This window comes from Trichophyton verrucosum (genome assembly GCF_000151505.1).
Source record: "Trichophyton verrucosum HKI 0517 chromosome Unknown contig00679_1.f1.exp, whole genome shotgun sequence".
Taxonomy (NCBI): domain Eukaryota; kingdom Fungi; phylum Ascomycota; class Eurotiomycetes; order Onygenales; family Arthrodermataceae; genus Trichophyton; species Trichophyton verrucosum.
The window spans coordinates 19612-34581 of NW_003315288.1; the positions used below are offsets into that span (position 1 = coordinate 19612).

At 49.4% G+C, this 14970-nt stretch overlaps 8 protein-coding genes and 2 non-coding genes across 10 annotated transcripts; 4 read left to right on the forward strand and 6 right to left on the reverse strand.

Annotated features, from left to right (window-relative positions):
* Positions 1–64: 64 nt before the first annotated feature.
* TRV_06204 (uncharacterized protein) lies at positions 65–1369 on the forward strand (the record flags this gene model as incomplete). Its single annotated transcript, XM_003019697.1, has 1 exon — positions 65–1369. The coding sequence occupies one exon, from the start codon at positions 65–67 to the stop codon at positions 1367–1369; it is 1305 nt and encodes a 434-aa protein (XP_003019743.1).
* A 330-nt stretch (positions 1370–1699) lies between these two features.
* TRV_06205 lies at positions 1700–1803 on the reverse strand. Its single transcript has one exon. It is a non-coding gene; the product is annotated as a tRNA-Phe (tRNA).
* Positions 1804–3110: 1307 nt separating this feature from the next.
* On the reverse strand, positions 3111–3217 carry TRV_06206. The gene has a single exon. It is a non-coding gene; the product is annotated as a tRNA-Phe (tRNA).
* A 957-nt stretch (positions 3218–4174) lies between these two features.
* TRV_06207 (uncharacterized protein) lies at positions 4175–4663 on the reverse strand (the record flags this gene model as incomplete). The annotated part of the gene is made up of 2 exons (XM_003019698.1): positions 4175–4509; positions 4585–4663. 2 exons carry the CDS (start codon positions 4661–4663, stop codon positions 4175–4177), a joined length of 414 nt encoding a protein of 137 aa, XP_003019744.1.
* Positions 4664–5344: 681 nt separating this feature from the next.
* Positions 5345–6390, forward strand: TRV_06208 (enoyl-CoA hydratase/isomerase family protein; the record flags this gene model as incomplete). Its single annotated transcript, XM_003019699.1, has 4 exons — positions 5345–5486; positions 5543–5680; positions 5741–6286; positions 6341–6390. The coding sequence occupies 4 exons, from the start codon at positions 5345–5347 to the stop codon at positions 6388–6390; spliced, it is 876 nt and encodes a 291-aa protein (XP_003019745.1).
* A 266-nt stretch (positions 6391–6656) lies between these two features.
* On the reverse strand, positions 6657–7583 carry TRV_06209 (uncharacterized protein; the record flags this gene model as incomplete). Its single annotated transcript, XM_003019700.1, has 2 exons — positions 6657–7369; positions 7421–7583. 2 exons carry the CDS (start codon positions 7581–7583, stop codon positions 6657–6659), a joined length of 876 nt encoding a protein of 291 aa, XP_003019746.1.
* Positions 7584–8558: 975 nt separating this feature from the next.
* TRV_06210 (short chain oxidoreductase (CsgA), putative) lies at positions 8559–9477 on the forward strand (the record flags this gene model as incomplete). Its single annotated transcript, XM_003019701.1, has 4 exons — positions 8559–8866; positions 8922–9029; positions 9083–9239; positions 9292–9477. 4 exons carry the CDS (start codon positions 8559–8561, stop codon positions 9475–9477), a joined length of 759 nt encoding a protein of 252 aa, XP_003019747.1.
* Positions 9478–9809: 332 nt separating this feature from the next.
* TRV_06211 (BTB/POZ domain protein) lies at positions 9810–10940 on the reverse strand (the record flags this gene model as incomplete). The annotated part of the gene is made up of 3 exons (XM_003019702.1): positions 9810–10028; positions 10078–10641; positions 10707–10940. The coding sequence occupies 3 exons, from the start codon at positions 10938–10940 to the stop codon at positions 9810–9812; spliced, it is 1017 nt and encodes a 338-aa protein (XP_003019748.1).
* A 243-nt stretch (positions 10941–11183) lies between these two features.
* On the forward strand, positions 11184–13041 carry TRV_06212 (adenosine deaminase family protein; the record flags this gene model as incomplete). The annotated part of the gene is given in 3 exon segments (XM_003019703.1): positions 11184–11274; positions 11392–12294; positions 12314–13041. The coding sequence occupies 3 exon segments, from the start codon at positions 11184–11186 to the stop codon at positions 13039–13041; spliced, it is 1722 nt and encodes a 573-aa protein (XP_003019749.1).
* A 123-nt stretch (positions 13042–13164) lies between these two features.
* On the reverse strand, positions 13165–13945 carry TRV_06213 (uncharacterized protein; the record flags this gene model as incomplete). Its single annotated transcript, XM_003019704.1, has 2 exons — positions 13165–13383; positions 13478–13945. The coding sequence occupies 2 exons, from the start codon at positions 13943–13945 to the stop codon at positions 13165–13167; spliced, it is 687 nt and encodes a 228-aa protein (XP_003019750.1).
* Between the last annotated feature and the right edge of the window lie 1025 nt (positions 13946–14970).

A 14970-nucleotide genomic window follows, 5' to 3' on the forward strand; every position in this document is an offset into this window, starting at 1 on the left:
GCCAAAGGAGCGGGGGCCTATGGTGAATTTGAGGTCACCGATGACATCTCTGACATTGTAAGACATGAAGCTTAGTAGGCCAGACAGAAGCACAAGGACTAACGAGTTGAAATACCAGACCATAATAGACATGCTCAAAGGAGTAGGCAAGAAGACCAAGCTGCTCACTCGTTTCTCCACAGTCGGCGGTGAAAAGGGCTCGGCAGATAGTGCACGAGACCCTCGCGGCTTCGCTATCAAGTTTTACACTGCAGAAGGGAATCTAGACTGGGTTTTCAACAACACCCCCATCTTCTTCCTGCGTGACCCTGCCAAGTTCCCTATCTTCATACATACCCAGAAACGTAACCCGCAAACAAACCTCAAAGATCCAGATATGTTCTGGGACTATCTGTCTACACACCAGGAGTCCGCCCATCAACTCATGCACTTATTTTCGGACCGTGGCACGCCTTATTCTTACCGCCACATGAACGGCTACTCTGGCCACACGTACAAGTGGATTAAACCCGACGGCGGCTTCAACTATGTCCAAATTCATCTTAAGACCGATCAGGGTATCAAGAACTTCACCAACGACGAGGCGGTCCGAATGTCTGCTGAAAACCCAGACTGGCATACCGAGGATCTCTTCAATGCCATCAAGGCTGGCCAGAACCCATCTTGGACATGCTATGTTCAGGTCCTCTCCCCAGCCGACGCCGAGAAATTCCGGTGGAATATCTTTGACCTCACCAAGGTCTGGCCACATGGCGAAGTCCCTCTCCGCCGCATTGGCAAACTTACTCTGAACAGAAACCCAGAGAACTACTTTGCCGAGATGGAGCAGGCTGCATTCTCACCTTCCCACCTTGTGCCGGGTGTCGAGCCCTCAGCTGATCCAGTATTACAGTCCCGTCTGTTCTCTTACCCAGACACCCACCGCCACCGTCTAGGTACGAACTACACCCAGATCCCAGTGAACTGCCCGCTGAAGGTATACACGCCTTACCAACGAGATGGCCACATGTCTGTTGACGGCAACCATGGCGCAAACCCCAACTACCCGTCTAGCTTCAGGAAAGTGGCGTTCCGCCCCGTTCGTGCCAGCCAAGAGCACGAGAAGTGGGCTGGAGCTGTCCTTTCAAAGCAAATACCCGTTACCGACGAAGATTTCGTGCAGCCAGGCAGGCTGTGGGAAGTTATGGGTAAGGAGAAGGGGCAACAGGATAATTTTGTAGGAAACGTGGCAGGCCATTTGGCGGGAGCTAACGAGAAGGTCAGGAGAGCCACTTATGAAATGTTCCGCAGGGTCAACCAAGACCTTGGAGCCAGAATAGAGAAAGCCACTGAAAAGGAGGTCTCTTCGAAACCACAGCCGCGTCTCTAAATGTACACTCCAGTTGCCGTAGCCTAGCATGCCGTTCCATTTGAATTTCGAGATTGAGACCAAATCCATGACCCAGAATCAGATTGCCCATCTCTAAAACTCCGAAGCAAAATATTTATATGTCTTAATAAACTGATAATCATGGATTTGTTCGTGGCTCCCCTCAAAATATGGAAACCAATCCCAACAACCCAATAAGGTAATTCTCGACAAGACTACTCCAACGCAAAACCCAGATTACTTTTACGAAAACTCGGCCTATCCTATCGTTGTTATATCATTCATCACCCGATTGAAATTAAAAATAAAAATAAAAAGATAAAAATGTAATGGGGCAAACCGGGATCGAACCGGTGACCTTCTGATCAACTAGGTGAAACCTTGTTCCTGAAGTTTTCTTCAGTCAAACGCGCTCCCAACTACGCCATTGCCCCAATGCATGGTGACGCTGGACACTTCCTGCATTATGGCTAGGCCTGGGTCTCCCGCCGCTGGTCCCTTCCAAAAGGACGTTGCAACACCCACGCCACAACAATAATACAAATAAACAAGCACCGGCCAGGCTCAACATTGGCAGGCATGGCTGTCTTGCAGGATATTGCAAGGCGTATTGTAGACGGTGTAAATCGAGATTTTCCTTCATGATCTTTAAATGTCATGCTCTTAAGAGGTATTCAAACCTATCACTGCTTGCTACTAAATCGCTGGCTAACCTCATACAACTATTTACAGTCCAGCTAGTCATGTCAGCTGCAGTTAAAGATATAAACCTCGACTATGCGATAACGGTGGATAGACCCTTTTCTTCACTTTCCACGTATGTGGTGCAACCTCTAACACTACAACTATCGACTCTGTCGCCTATGCTCAGATTACTAAAACATTGGGAGAGATGACGGAGGTTCTGATAGGATACACAAAAAATTTAGACCAGGAAAAATACATCCATAATCGTTAGGGATAAAAGGCATGATAGCTCCAAGGAGTGCGATTCCCGGTGAGCTTCTATCGCTGCTTCAAATGGCGCTATTGTTCAATTAGACAGTCGATTCGTTCTCTGATGCACTGCTGGTTTCGTGAACGGGCAGCTTTCTCTCTACGATCATGGAGATATACCTCTTCCCGCATTTGTAATACTATTTATTGCATCAAATGGTCCACGCATGCGATGTAAGGAAAAGGATATGGGACCTTGTCGAGAGTGCCCTTATATATACTTAAGATGAATGACACCAGGCCCTTAGTAGAAGGACTGGCCCTCGGTGATTTCAAACAAAGCAATCTTGGCTTAGCTTCGGGGATCTGTGGTATCATCCAAGTTCTACATCTATACACAATGCTGGCGGACAGTGTATATGTAGTTTGTGATAGGGAATCATTGGTCCAAGTCACCAGCGTGATTGCACATTCCTTGGGTATATCTTCGGCAACAAACTGAGTGGCCACTCTTCTCGGACTCTATTCTCGGCTGGCAGCGGTATGGAGATATTCTCAGCTTCAGAATAAACCGTATTTTAATGCTCTGGCATTCGAGGCTGGCTTGTTGGTTGCTGCGATACTTGAGAGGCCCGGCCATGGCTGAGTCACATGACGGTCGATGCCAAAAAAAGCCCTGACCACACACACAAACCTGTGCGGCTCTGGGTTATAGGTATTTATCATTCAAATTCTCTCTTGTGAAGGGCCATATAGCAAAAACATGAAAGGAACAAAAAAGAATTGATGACTGGGGAGTCTCAAATGGGGCAAACCGGGATCGAACCGGTGACCTTCTGATCAACTAGGTAGAAATACCTTGTTCCTGAAATTTTCTTCAGTCAAACGCGCTCCCAACTACGCCATTGCCCCTTGCGATGGAGTCGATCGGCCGGTGGGGGTGATTAGTGGTATTACTTGCATTTCCATGAGAGGCATGGCTGTATTATTCTCCGGTTCCACGACCGCCCGTGGGGTGTTCGTTGCAATCATTGGGGTTGTGAATTTAGTCCCGATGAATAGCCGCCAGACACGGCGTACTGCAACAAACTAGTCAACTATTCTCATACTCTGCTGTTAGGGAAAAACACGCTGTCATTAACGGATTACCATGGCTCTATCAGTATTCTATAGCAGGGGGAAAGAGGAAGAGAAGTTAACACAGGCCTTGCAATCGACCAAGCCACAACAACCATAGCAAAAAAGAAAGAGTGTAATCCAAAACAAGAGACGTACAGTAAGTGAAGGAGGCCAAAAAAAGAAAAGCCACAGGAAAAAAAAATTAAAACCTTGCTAACAATTGGTCATACCAATCAACGACGAATCGCCGCGTCGCCCTTTTCCTCCTAAGCCTTTTCAAATTAAAGGAGACTCAAACAAGACAAGGAGGTACGCGTAAGTATCCCAAATGACTTGTCGGCTCAGGAGTTGAAAGGGGATAAGAGGTGAAAGGGGGAGAGATATGGAAAACACGACACAAAGACAGTGTATCGGAAGGCGTTTGTACAAAGAAGAGCAGAAAAGGAGGAAGAAGAGGAAAGTAAATAGAGGTTGCAAAAGAATTTCTTCAAAGGGATAATTAGTCTTTTCAATCGTAGTAACTTTTTTTTCGTTTTTGTCGTTGGCGTCCCTTTGCAAATACGTAATCGTCGATATGTATCCAAACCCCGTTTTCACATTAACGGAGGAAAAGGAAGTAAAGCGGTATGTAAGGAGAATCGGTCGGACACTGGCGTATTAAGTGCGGCCGTACTTGGCCTTGCCGAAGGTGAAGGGAACATATCGGTATTTGATCATGTGTTGTATTTGTCGTCGCACTACATACCTCTGTTAGATAGACCGAAGAGAAATAACTAGATATGCGGAAAGGATATACGTACTCGTCAAGCAGAACAGGATCAACCAGTACACGACCAAGATTGGCCAGAAGACTGGGATGTTGAATATCTGAGACCAGGTGCAGGAAAAGGCCAGAGTGATAGCCACGGTTGCCGAGTGCCAGAACTTGAACTCCGGAAGTCGTCGAATAAAGGGGCGGAACTCTTCGTCTTGGTTGGTAGGAAGAGACGCACCAGCGTCACCCTCTTCTAGTCCAGTATCCTGGGTAAGAGATGGGTCGAATTTCGGCTGGAGGAATGCGAGGAAGAGGTTGAGTAGGTAGATTCCTAGAGTATATGCCACTGTCGCAAAGGTCAGCTAGGTTTGATTTCATGGCTAGGATACGTCAAGCAATAACATACCGATATACCAGCCTTGCGCCAGCACTATCCTAAGGAAGAAAAGGAGGAGCATGACGCCGGTGCCTATCCACCGGTACATGGTATATGGGGTTGACGCATCGAGATACGCTTGATATTGCTATAGTCATTACACCTTCGTTTAGTCCCAGGAACAGCGCAAGTGTGGACATGGCAACTAAAGAGTCCGCAAGGTCGCATCACTTACTCTTCTCAACTTTGAGGTTTGCGCGGAAACCGCTGTAAAGGGGCTGTTCTCTGGCTCTGGGCGGTCCATAGTGACGGTGAAAGTGTGGGATTATAGGCAGGAGATAGGCAGCGCTTGGTGTGTGTTGAAAGGTGTCCTATCTGCGTCTGGGGCTTGCGATGGGAAGACACTGGGAAAGGTGACGGCTCGAGTGACGACGACGGTGTTTGATGGAATTAATATTAAATCCTGAATAACTTTTTGGAGCAAATTTTCTTGGCATACACCAGCCACAGTGCACGGCCCAACGTGATACCGAGGCTGACACATGCGCTAGTCTTAATAGGGAATAGATTATATAAGCCAATACAAGATGTCACGTGTAGTCATGTGACCAAAACTTCGGGGCGGCTTGCCGCGGCTTTTCCTTCTGCCTCGGCGCTAGTTTTGGCGCGGGCAGGGACAAAACATCATCATCATCATCGTTGATTTCGGACCTACAGGCCGACGGACGTCGACGATAGAGGTGTTGTTCAATCTCTAGGTATCAATTGGCTAAATATACAATCTCACATCATGTTTGCCAGACGCTGCTCAAGACTCGTGGCCTCGCAGACTGCCCGGCCATTGCAGTCCTACATCTCCCGCTTCTACTCGACCGGATCCCCAGCCTACGAGTACATCCTCACGTCTACTCCTAAGCCCGGTGTTGGATTAAGTATGGCTGACTATCCTTACTGTAAAGCTTGTGAGGATGATACTGACTGTTTCTAGTTACTCTTAACCGACCAAAGGCTCTCAATGCCTTGTGTAGCCCTCTCTTCAAGGAGCTCAACGAGGCCCTCACCAAGTATGACGAAGATAAGAGCACTGGTGCTATAATCATCACCGGCAGCGAGAAGGCATTTGCAGGTACGCATTAGGGATGGGCAATGACTTATGTAGGAGTATATCCTTCTAACTTATTACTAGCCGGTGCCGATATCAAGGAAATGACCCCTCTCACCTTCGCTGCCGCCTACAACGACAACTTCATTGCTCCTTGGTCGCATCTTGCCAACACAATCCGAACTCCCGTCATTGCTGCGGTCTCCGGATATGCTCTCGGAGGCGGCTGCGAGCTCGCGATGATGTGTGATATGATCTACTGTACGGACAAGGCCACCTTCGGACAGCCAGAGATCAAGCTCGGCACTATCCCCGGAGCCGGTGGTTCTCAGCGTCTGACCAAGCTCGTCGGTAAGAGCAAGGCCATGGAGCTTATCCTCACTGGAAATACCTTCAGCGGAAAGGAAGCTGGGCAGTGGGGAGTAGCCGCCAAGGTTGTTGAGGGTGGCAAGGACGAGCTTATGGAGGCTACCCTTGAGACTGCTAGCAAAATCGCTAGCTACAGCCGTGTTGCTGTTGTTGCTGCCAAGGAGGTTGTTAACAAGAGCCAGGAGCTTTCGCTGAAGGAAGGTGTCGAGTTCGAGAGAAGACTGTTCCACGGTCTCTTTGGAAGCAAGGACCAGAAGATTGGTAGGTCTATTACTTGTTTACAATATGAACTAGACGCTGACTTGAGATGAATAGGTATGACTGCTTTCGCTGAGAAGAAGAAGCCTGAATGGTCTCATGAGTGATCTGTGTATCAATATATATATTACCCTAGAACATGCTTATTACAAGGCTTTACAGAATAGCGCAATACCATATGTTTAAAAGACCTTGCTCGACATACAATCAAGCAACCTTGTTGCATTTCATTCAACAGTTATCATGATTACCCTAAACTACTTTGGTGTTTCTCATTATACCTACATTCCTATCACAATTAGGTGTGTCCATTTTGGCTGTTTTGGGTACCAACACCATTCCAAAGCAACCTTGCTAATCCAATGGCAACTAATTACTCGTTGAACTTTGAAGCCTTCTTGCTAACATCACCCATAGCTCCCTTCACTTTGTCTCCAAGAGTGCCGAGCACACCACCTAAAAATACACCATCAGCAATGGCTCTCACAAACAGTGTCAACAGAATAAACTCACCGGTCTCTTGATTCTCGGGGGGCTCTGCACGGCCAGTATGGCTTCCATATCCCTGCCTTCCATAGTCCTGCGTCATGTAGCTTTGGTCATCATATCCATGACTCTTGCCACTCATTTCTGCCATGCCCTCACCGGGATCATCAGTGGCCCTGGAGGTCTGTTGGCGCTGGGACGAAGCCCCCGGGTAGGCTCCAGTAGTTCCCTCCTCCTGCATGCCACTCGTTCCTCCTCCAGAACGAGAGGTGTCCTCGACGCCTTTCATCCCTTGACCACCCTGCAAGTTACGGGAGCCGGCGGCACCCATGCCCCCAGCCTCAGTCTGATCGTCGAAGTGAGTACGCTGGGTGTACTTCTTGGACTCCCATCTCTGGGCCTGGGAGTTGGGGTCGGTGGCCATGATGTCTTCGTTGATTTCTTCGGTGAAGTCTTGACCTCCCTGGGCAGCGCTGCGAGTGGTGCGCTGAGAACGGCGCTGGGAAGTGGTCCAGTTGTCTCCGATTCCAGACATGATGGTTGTACTTTGTTTGCTTGTTTCTGCTTCTTTGTTGAATTGATGACTTTCTGGTGTAGTTCCTGGTAGAGGAACATTCAGAGATCGTATCTATATCCTTCTTATATACTAACTCGTGCCCCATATTCGCCACGATGTAGAAACAGGATCAATATATATGATATCATATGTCTTATGGTTGATCAAGGAATGGCCAATTGAACATCTATTTGGAGATATGCGAATACCAGTAAATCTCGTCCAGCATCCATGGCCAGCTCGCTCTAGCTGGGACATGGCCGTGTGAGGTGGATTCGTGGCGAGCAATTGCTGCCAGTGATGCTACAAGCTCTAGGCTCTCTGGCTCTAGCTCACGGTACGTAAAGTGAACTCTCATAGCTCGCTGTACCTTTCTAGTCTATTTCTTTATGTTTAGTTAGGCTGGGTACATCGGCATAGCAGTCGACCGTACTCTTGCCACTTATACTAGAGGCTGTTATACACTTTGCCCCGGAGCTTACTAGCAACAAACAGGGAAGCAGATATAGCATCTTGTTTGGCTATACACAGAAGAGAGCCTTGTTAACTACAAACACTATAGTTTACTCCTGACGAGTCCTTCGTCTATATGCAGTGGAATTATTCGGGAACCATGCAGTAATGTCTTTTCAGCATAAATACGAGTTGTGGAGCGATGGTCACTGATGTGGCCATTCGGGTGCCAGACATCAATGCATTGCGAAAAGTGTTTCGTATACAAGTCGTATTCAAATGGTGACCAAAATGTCCATTGAGCAGAGAGAATGACTGCCCTGCAATGCTTATATTGCAGCAGGGCACTCTTATTTTAGCCGCATCCTGCATAATTGGTTACTTCTGGGCATCTTTCGCGGTGGAAGTGGATACAAACATCTACTCCAAGTATCACCAAATGAGACGAGCCTGCATCTTCTGCCGTGTCAACGACGAGGATCACTATGAATTCTGTGACTCTATATTACAAACTGGTCCAAAAACAGAGCGATATCCATTGCATGAACCTCACCGGGGTTGTTGATTTCAAAGCAGGTCGAAGGATTCTTTGGTATCCCTGAAGAAGTAGCCTCTAGATCTTGCTTCACCTTCACGATGGCCACGGATATATAAAGCCAGGGAATCCCCTTGGTGTTCATGAGAAAATCAATAAGAAACACAAGTGAATACCCTTCAAATCATCCATCCAGCGTTTCTCAAGTTACTTCGCCTAGCAGGCTTGTCTTCTTACAATACACCATGGCTTCCTACCTTATCACCGGCACCTCGCGCGGCATTGGCCTTACTCTAGTCAAAGATTTGGTTGCTAAGCCTGTCTCCGAGGTATCTATTATCTTCGCGGCCGCACGTACGGAGACTCCTGCTTTGAAGGAATTGATTGAGAAGTCCGCTGGCCGCATTGAGTTCGTCTCTATAGACGTCACGTCTCCTGAGAAAGTAAAGGCTGCAGCGATCCAAGTTGAGAAGTCGCTTGGAGGGAAAGGGCTGGACATTCTTATCAACAATGCCGGTGTATTGAATTTCATCCCTGATGGTATTGAGGCCAAGTAAGTTGTTTGGAATATTCAATTCTTCTGGTTTGTAGCTGATGGACAGGTACAGGACCGATCTGAACGCAACATTCAATACCAATGTGACCAGCGTCCACCTTGTTACAAGCGCATTCCTCCCACTTTTGAGGAATGGTACCATGAAGAAAATCTTCACCATGTGAGTATATCTGCAAGACATCAATCTCTGAAAAGAGTGCTGATGTCGTATAGGTCCACGACCATGGGATCCATTGGGATGGCAGCAAAATTCAAGGCTGCGCCTGCTCCGTCATATAAAATCTCCAAGGCGGCCCTTAACATGCTCACAGTGCAATACGCACTAGCCCTCGAGGATGAAGGTTTTACTGTCGTTGCAATTTCCCCTGGTGTAAGTAACCCAGAACAACCTTTCGTGCATCATACTCTAATAGGTATAATAGTGGGTGAAGACCGACTTGGGCGGTGAACAGGCTGATTTGACCGTAAGCCAAAGCTCCCCTGCCGTGTTGAAAATTGTGTCTACTGTCAACAAGGCAGACAACGGAAAGTTCCTCAATGTCTTGGTCCCTGGCTGGGAGAACCATGCCGGTCCTGACAAGTATGATGGGGCTCAGCCAGATTGGTAAATATCGCATATGTGGCAGGGTGAACCGTTCTCCTATATATAGAGCTTACCTAAATTATCGGTCAATATATCTGGTTCATCAACCTCCATCTCGTGATCATACGGTCAGAATCAATGACATGCTTGCCATCTTATGTACACTCAAGACCTCCGACCGACTTCTTCGGGTATATAGCAGCCAACAACATTAGCATCGTTGTTTCTTGTATTGGAAGATTTTCCTCTTTGACTTGGAGCGGCTGTAATCGATAGTAATCGTCCGTGGCTCGGGGGTTAATCATGGTCTGGACGGTCGCCCTAGATGACAACCAATAATGACCAGGCCCAGCAGTTCTATTTGTAGAGTTGAGGCTCTTCGGCTGGCAGGTGCCTTGACAGCAACAAGGGTGTAACTATGTCATACATCTTGGCAAGAAAATACAAAAAGCTCTTTGGAAGAAATATGCCAGACCCGGATCCTATCACGATAAGCCACTCGCTAGACGAATGGATTGTCTTCACATCAATTCCGTGTACCGCATGTACCACAACGAAGTTTCCCGTTGTGGTACTCTATATTGAAGCCCGTGAGCGGACTGATACACCCTTTACAGGCCCTCACATTCGTCTTGCCAAAGGATGTTGACGTTGGAGAAAAGAGCTTCTGAGGTTCAGGCGCTTTCACGAGGTCTGAGTCCACAAGCTTGAACAAAATTGCTGATCCAAGACCGCCAAAGTTCTCTATTAGAGCAAGGAAGTCCTTATTAGCGGCAAACAATTGCAAATTCTTCGATATAACGTCTGCAAGGATGTCTCGCAGGGTGCGATCATGGGGAGGTGTGATTGTCATTATCTCTTCAATGTCTCGCAGAAACTCCGTGGAATCCCAATTGCTGTTGGCCCAGCGGGTGAACTTCTCTGCTGCAAGGCTTTGCAGGAGAGGGATCCCGAATTTGTCGGCGGCTACGTAAACCCGGACGTTATTTAAGCCAGCATCAGTCGTTCTCGTCCGCTTTTCGTCCTTTGCACTTGAGCCATCGGTCGAGGAAGACGGCACAATTGCTTTGGAGTCCAAGGCCATTAAGTGACCGTTTTCATCGTACTCTTGTAGGTATAAAAATGACAAAACCCGTTCGATAGTCTCGAAGTCATCGTCAGGCAGCTCGACTGTTCTCGACTTGGCTTCCTTGTCATTGCTTCAGCGCCGATCTTGATCCTGAGAGCTTGGGATATCGTTGGCAATCGACTAACCTTGAAGTCACTCTTGAAAGCTGCGCTGAAAAATTCAGACTGCGTGCATACAACTGCGCGGTGGGCCTTGAAAGTGAAGCCATTGCAGACTATTTCCATGTCTGAGTAGCTTCCATCCCGAAAGAGGTCTTCCAATATCTGTTTGAAAGGAAATTCTGGCTTTGAAGAAGATGGCATAAGTGATGACGACCCTGCCTTGATCCTACTGCCGGCAGAGGATCCTTTACCGGACATCGTCTTGGGCCGTAGATGTGTGTCGTTCTTCCACTTGCATCTTTCAAAGATCAAACTTGTTGTGTTTCGCTCCTTTTATATAAAATTTGGAAGCTAAGATGATCCGCGTCGCGGCTATTTCCACAACGACCCACAGACATCCGCGCGGATACGAGGTGGTAGTCACAACTACAAGTTGCAGCCTCACGTCCGGAGGAGGCCGAACAACACTGACACCGCATTATATACGCATTGACTATCACCATGGAAGACAAAGGACCTGAAGCCGCCGCGCTGGCATCTCACTTCGCCGCCCGAGACGCCCTGATATCCAAGGAACTCTCCCTCCGCAGCGGTAACTAGATAACTATGCCCCCATGGCCCGATAATCTCCCCGCTCACGCGCCACAGGGCATAAATATACCCATGAAGCAAAGCAGCAAAGACTGATAAAAACAATATATCCATACAGATACTGCCTTCCGCAATGCTCTGTCACCCGTCGCCAGCCAAGCATGTGCCATCGTCTCTCATATCCGAGAAGCAGAGCACGCATCGATCTGGAAACATGATCCGTCCAATCCAGATAATGAAGAAGGCATCGAACTGTACCCGGGCATGATGTTCGGGCTAGCCAAGCGGAAGCTTGAATCCACGCATCTGTGGAGAATAGCCAAGCGGATGCCCAAGGGGGCGTTGTTGCATTGTCATTTGGGCGCCATGGTAGAGGTAGACTGGCTGTTTGAACGGATTCTTGCCGTCGAGGGCATGCATGTATGTTCCTCTGAGGCATTGGATACAGAGGCTGCGAGGGCCAGGGCAGTCGTGCTGTTCAAATATGTCACTCCCAAGCCAGGGTCGAGCCATGTATCTATCTGGTCGTCTGCATACCAGCCAGATACATACGTACCTGCCGCCGAAGCAGCGGATGCATTCCCGTCAACTGGTCGGCAGGGATTCGTGAACTGGCTTTACGACCGAAGTGTAATAAGCGAACGATCGTCTATCGAGCACCATCTGGGTGTGGACGAGGTATGGCGGAAGATGGCCGCTGCGTTTCCCACGCTGGGCTCGCTATTGGGGTATGAGCCTGTCTACCGGCTATTTCTTCGGAAGATGCTACAGAATCTGGCGGCGGACGGGGTGCGCTGGGTAGAGATACGTGATGTATTTGGCTCGCCGTTTGCCAGGGAGGGGCAGGATGTGCCGGATACAGGGTTCAATTACCGTGTTGCCGTGATGGGGGAGGAGATTGAAGCGTTTAAAAAGACGGAGGAAGGCAAGAACTTCTGGGGTGGGCGGCTCATCTGGACTGCTCTACGATTTTTAGATGCCGATTCTATAGTTGCTAGTAAGTTGATCGATGTGGAGAAAGGTAGGATGTGAAGCTCTAGCTAACAAACGGGATCCAGGCATGAAGGACTGTCTAGAAGCGAAAAAGGCACACCCTCATCTGGTAGCTGGCTTCGACCTGGTCGGCCAAGAAGACCTGGGCCAAACGCTCGCGGCCTTAATGCCTCAGATCCTGTGGTTCCGACAACAGTGCATATCTCAGAACTTAAATATACCCTTTTTCTTCCATGCCGGTGAGTGCCTGGGAGACGGTGACAGCACTGACCGCAACCTCTACGACGCCATCCTGCTCAACACCCGACGAATTGGCCATGCGTTCTCGCTCTTTAAACACCCGCACCTAATCGACATTGTCAAGCAGCGCCGCATCATGGTTGAGAGCTGTCCTATCTCCAACGAAGTGCTGCGGTTGACTGCCACTGTCCTAGCACATCCCTTGCCAGCGCTGTTGGCGCGCGGGGTATCTGCATCGCTGAGCAACGATGACCCTGCGCTGTTGGGACAGGGGACGTCAGGTATGTCTCATGATTTCTGGCAGGCGGTGCAGGCCTGGGAGAACCTGGGACTGGCGGGACTGGGCTCTCTGGCAGAGAATAGTGTGCGGTATGCTGCTTTTGAAGATGAGGATGACGAGGAGTGGGTGGGGGGTATCGATACGGGGTATGAGGGTGGTGGCGTCAAGGCAGAGAGGATGAAACTGTGGCGACAAGAGTGGGAAGCCTTTTGCCAGTGGATTGTAGACGAATACGGCGCGGAGTTTGCGAAGTAGATTTGCTTCTTCTTCTTCCTCCTATATCAACACAACTTGTCTATATATGTCCATGTTCCATGTCCGTGTATGTACAATCTTATCACCACGTGACGATAGTGAAATGGTGACGATAAGATAAGATCAAGCAGCTTCCTTGATCATCCCCCACGACTCGACCTTGCCATCCTCTTCCTTTCCTCCATACTCCGCCAGCGTCCAGGCTACGGGCTCCACGATCTCAAATCCATGTGCCTTGTAAAGCGGAAACCCTTCCGGCGACGCCTCCAACCAGGTCGGCATGCCCAACTTCCTCGCCTCTTCAAGGCCATGCTTCACGAGCGCCCCGCCGATGCCTCGCCGCTGACAATCCGGATGTACCGCAAGAAGATTCAGCACTAGTTACCCAATCACCACATAATCAGTTAACTATTATTTAGCACAAAAAACGTCATACATATTTCAACCCAGGGACCTCCTGGGCCTCTTTCGAGCAGGGGGGTCTTCGAAGCGTACAAACATGTGGTTTCCCGCCCATCCTCCTCTTCCGGACACCATAAAGCCAATTGAAGAATGCCCTGCGAGCCGCATACCCTGACTCCGGCAGCCCTTCCTCGCCCGTCTCGACGTACTCGTCCGGCTTTTCGGGTCCGTCAAGCTGCTCGATCCAGTTCTCGTCTGTCCTGAAATTCCACAGCGCAATGCCGGCTATCTTGCCATCGTCTGCCATGACTTTCCACCAGCGCGAGGAAGGGTGGTCCATCATCTGGGCGAACTTATCTGCTCGCGCGTTGATGGCGGACGGCGCAGGCTCGCCGAACATGAGAAGCGTGAGTGGTTCGGGGCCGTAAGCTGCGCGTTCGAGGCGGGCCATCTCGAGCGTGTCTGCTGGGGTGCAGGGGAGGATCTCGTGGGCTGATGCCATTGTATCACGTAGGAGGTAAAGTATAGTATCTCTATCTCTGAGTCTATGGTCGGTATATCTCCCAGTACTATTGCCCTCCCTTTATATATGCTTGAATAACCCTCGTCAACCAACCATCTAAGTATTATCGGCCTCTGCTCGTATACGAAGAAGCACCTGCTGGAATGCTCTTCCTGTCGGGCTCCCATCTGAGTGCCCGCTGCTTAGTCATCATCCAACTCCTCGGAGCGGACTATCTTTCCACCGAGTGCTTCCCGCGGGCGCCCAGGCCGCGCTTTGACCACTTCTGTAATTAGAACCTAGAACCGTTGAGCGGGGTTGCGCGACTTGTTGGGACAAAAAACACGAGTAAAAGAGTGCATTAAAGAGTGCATTAAAAGAGAGTAAAAGGACAGATAAAGGAGAGAAAAGGGAGAGACGAGACAAAAGGGAGAGAGATGCCTGTGAGAGCAAGGTGGAAGCCGAGGAGATGCCCCAAGCTGTGACAGCCCGCAGTCTGAGGTCTGAGGCCAGTGTCAGGCTCCCTTTCCCCCGTCCAGTCCACCTGTCAAGGGCGCGAGCTGCGACTTGTCCACTTACCGCCTTTTGGCTTTTGGGTGGAGGGCGAAGGTGCGCTGCATGACTAAGCAAGGAACCCGCCCGCCCTCTTCTCCGCCAGTGGACGCTCCATGGGCAGAAAGACGCGCTCTGACTGGTCAATGGCTGGCCCCTTCCCCTGTCTGACTCAGCGCTGACTCAGCAGCCCCGCCGGGTAAACAAGGAGCTTTCGCCAGCCAGCAAAAGTGTTATTCATCCCTGACGCTGACACTCTCTCTCGCAGTGTTATTCTTAGTGTTAATGTTGATATCAGTCTGAAAGTCTGCTGTCTCTGGCTCTGCCGCGTCTGAGTCTTAGCTATCTCCATCTCTTACTTAAGACCCAACTTACGCTGACTAGTCGACCCTAGCTTAGTGACTTGCTGGCCTTCTCCTGCTCTTCCGTGCTGTTTTCGCGCTGCTGGGCCACATGTGTGCTTGATAGGCCTG